Source organism: Marmota marmota, unplaced genomic scaffold (genome assembly GCF_001458135.2).
Source record: "Marmota marmota marmota unplaced genomic scaffold, marMar, whole genome shotgun sequence".
Classification (NCBI taxonomy): Eukaryota; Metazoa; Chordata; class Mammalia; order Rodentia; family Sciuridae; genus Marmota; species Marmota marmota.
This window is the reverse complement of record NW_026003109.1, coordinates 424-2,204: the sequence shown is the minus strand read 5'-3', so window position 1 is coordinate 2,204 and position 1,781 is coordinate 424. Positions and strand designations below refer to the sequence as shown.

At 39.8% G+C, this 1,781-nt stretch overlaps 1 protein-coding gene across 1 annotated transcript; it reads right to left on the bottom strand.

The window, feature by feature from the left end:
- Positions 1-8: 8 nt before the first annotated feature.
- On the bottom strand, positions 9-842 carry LOC107135211 (olfactory receptor 2G3-like; the record flags this gene model as incomplete). The annotated part of the gene is made up of 1 exon (XM_015477126.1): positions 9-842. A coding segment is annotated over exon 1 (834 nt), but the record flags the coding sequence as incomplete, so codon positions are not given.
- Between the last annotated feature and the right edge of the window lie 939 nt (positions 843-1,781).

Genomic DNA, 1,781 nt, shown 5'->3' with positions numbered 1-1,781 from the left:
AGGATGATTACTGTGTAGAAGAGGGAGATGAGTTTCCCAAAAGTGTGGGCATAGGAGCTGTTGGGCTGGATATAGTTGGCTGTGATGCTCCCATAGAAGAGGGATACTATTGTCAAGTGGGATCCACATGTCCCCAGGGCTTTCTGCCAGGCCTGCACTGACTTGATGCTTATAACTGCCTTGGCTATGTGTCCATAGGACATCAATATCAGTGCTAAGGGCAAAAAGAGAAAGACCAATGAAGCAACGAAGAGCTGGATCTCATTGGCATGGATGTCCACACATGCAAGCTTAATCATGGAGGGGACCTCACAGAGGAAATGATGGAGCCACCGGTGTCCACAGCGAGGTAGCCAGAGGGTGACAGTGCCCTGGATGAGAGCATTTCCTGCTCCACTCAGCCATGCGACCCCTGCCAGAACCTGGCACAAGCTTGGGTTCATTACAGCCGTATAGTGGAGAGGTTTGCATACTGCAGCATAGCGGTCAAAAGCCATCACAGCCAGGAGAACACATTCAGTGGATCCCAATGCCAGGGAGACGTAGAGCTGGATGGCACAACCCAGGGATGTGATGGTCTTGGCTGGTCCTTTGAGGTTCCACAGCAGCTGAGGGACAATACTGGTGGTAAAACAGATGTCCACTAGGGAGAGGTGAGTAAGGAAAAAGTACATGGGTATTTTGAGTTTAGGGTCTATGGAAGAGACCAGAATAATTAGTGTATTTCCCACCAAAGTAAGAAGATAAGATATCAAAACAGCCACAAAGTGTATCTTTTCCAGCTGGGGCTGCTCTGAGAAGCCCACCAGAACGAAGTCTTCTTTGGCACTACTATTGGTCATGCCCATTACCTGTTCAGACAAGAAGGAAAACATTACAAGAATTAAAAAAGAGAGTATAAAGTGTTGGTCACTAGTGACAACATCAAACTTCATAAAATAACTCTATGAAATCCTCACTCAGACAAATTTCAGTGACTTAGAGAATAAATTTCAGTGCATTGTCTTTCAAAAGTTGCAGAAGATGTTGTTAAAGATCCTCTACAGAGAGGCACCTGCAGCTTACTCTGAAAACAAAGTCTTTCCTTGAGAGAGAACTATTAGAAGCTGAGATAAAATCTTCCACAGAAGGAAAAAAAAGTACAGAGAAAGAAAGAAAATGCCAAAGGAAAAAATACATTAAATTCATTAATAGCTTATGAAGAATCATTCAAACTAAATGGAAAAATTCAGTAAAATAAATGCTTAATATAAGCAAATTATATATACATATTATTTCTAGCCTTCAAGCATAAACTTTGAGTTGGGCATTCTTTTTGGATGATTTTCTTTATATGAATGACTTTTGGGTTGTGGAGACTATAAAGATTCTTTCTACTGTAAAATGGTAAACACTTGGTTAATAAAGTCATAATATTATTATTTATATCTAACTGTTTAATAATGGGGATACATAATACCAGAAGCATGTTTCCTTTAGGGATTAGTTAATGCATTTATTCCATCAGCTTATTGAGGATGCAGATTCATGCATCACATTCAACACAACCCTCATTTTTTTTTTTTTTTGGTATGTGGTTACTAGGGAAGGGAATGTTGAATAAAAACATGTTTAAATCTGAAAGGAGGGAGTGGGGATTATCATTATGAGGGCACCTCAAAAGATTGAAAGAGGTGCCTCAATATGCATAAAACCTACATAGAGATTTTACCTTTCGGAAGGCTAAAGGGCATCTTTTAAACACTCCAAATATTTATGAATGCCAAAGTTTAAAATATATT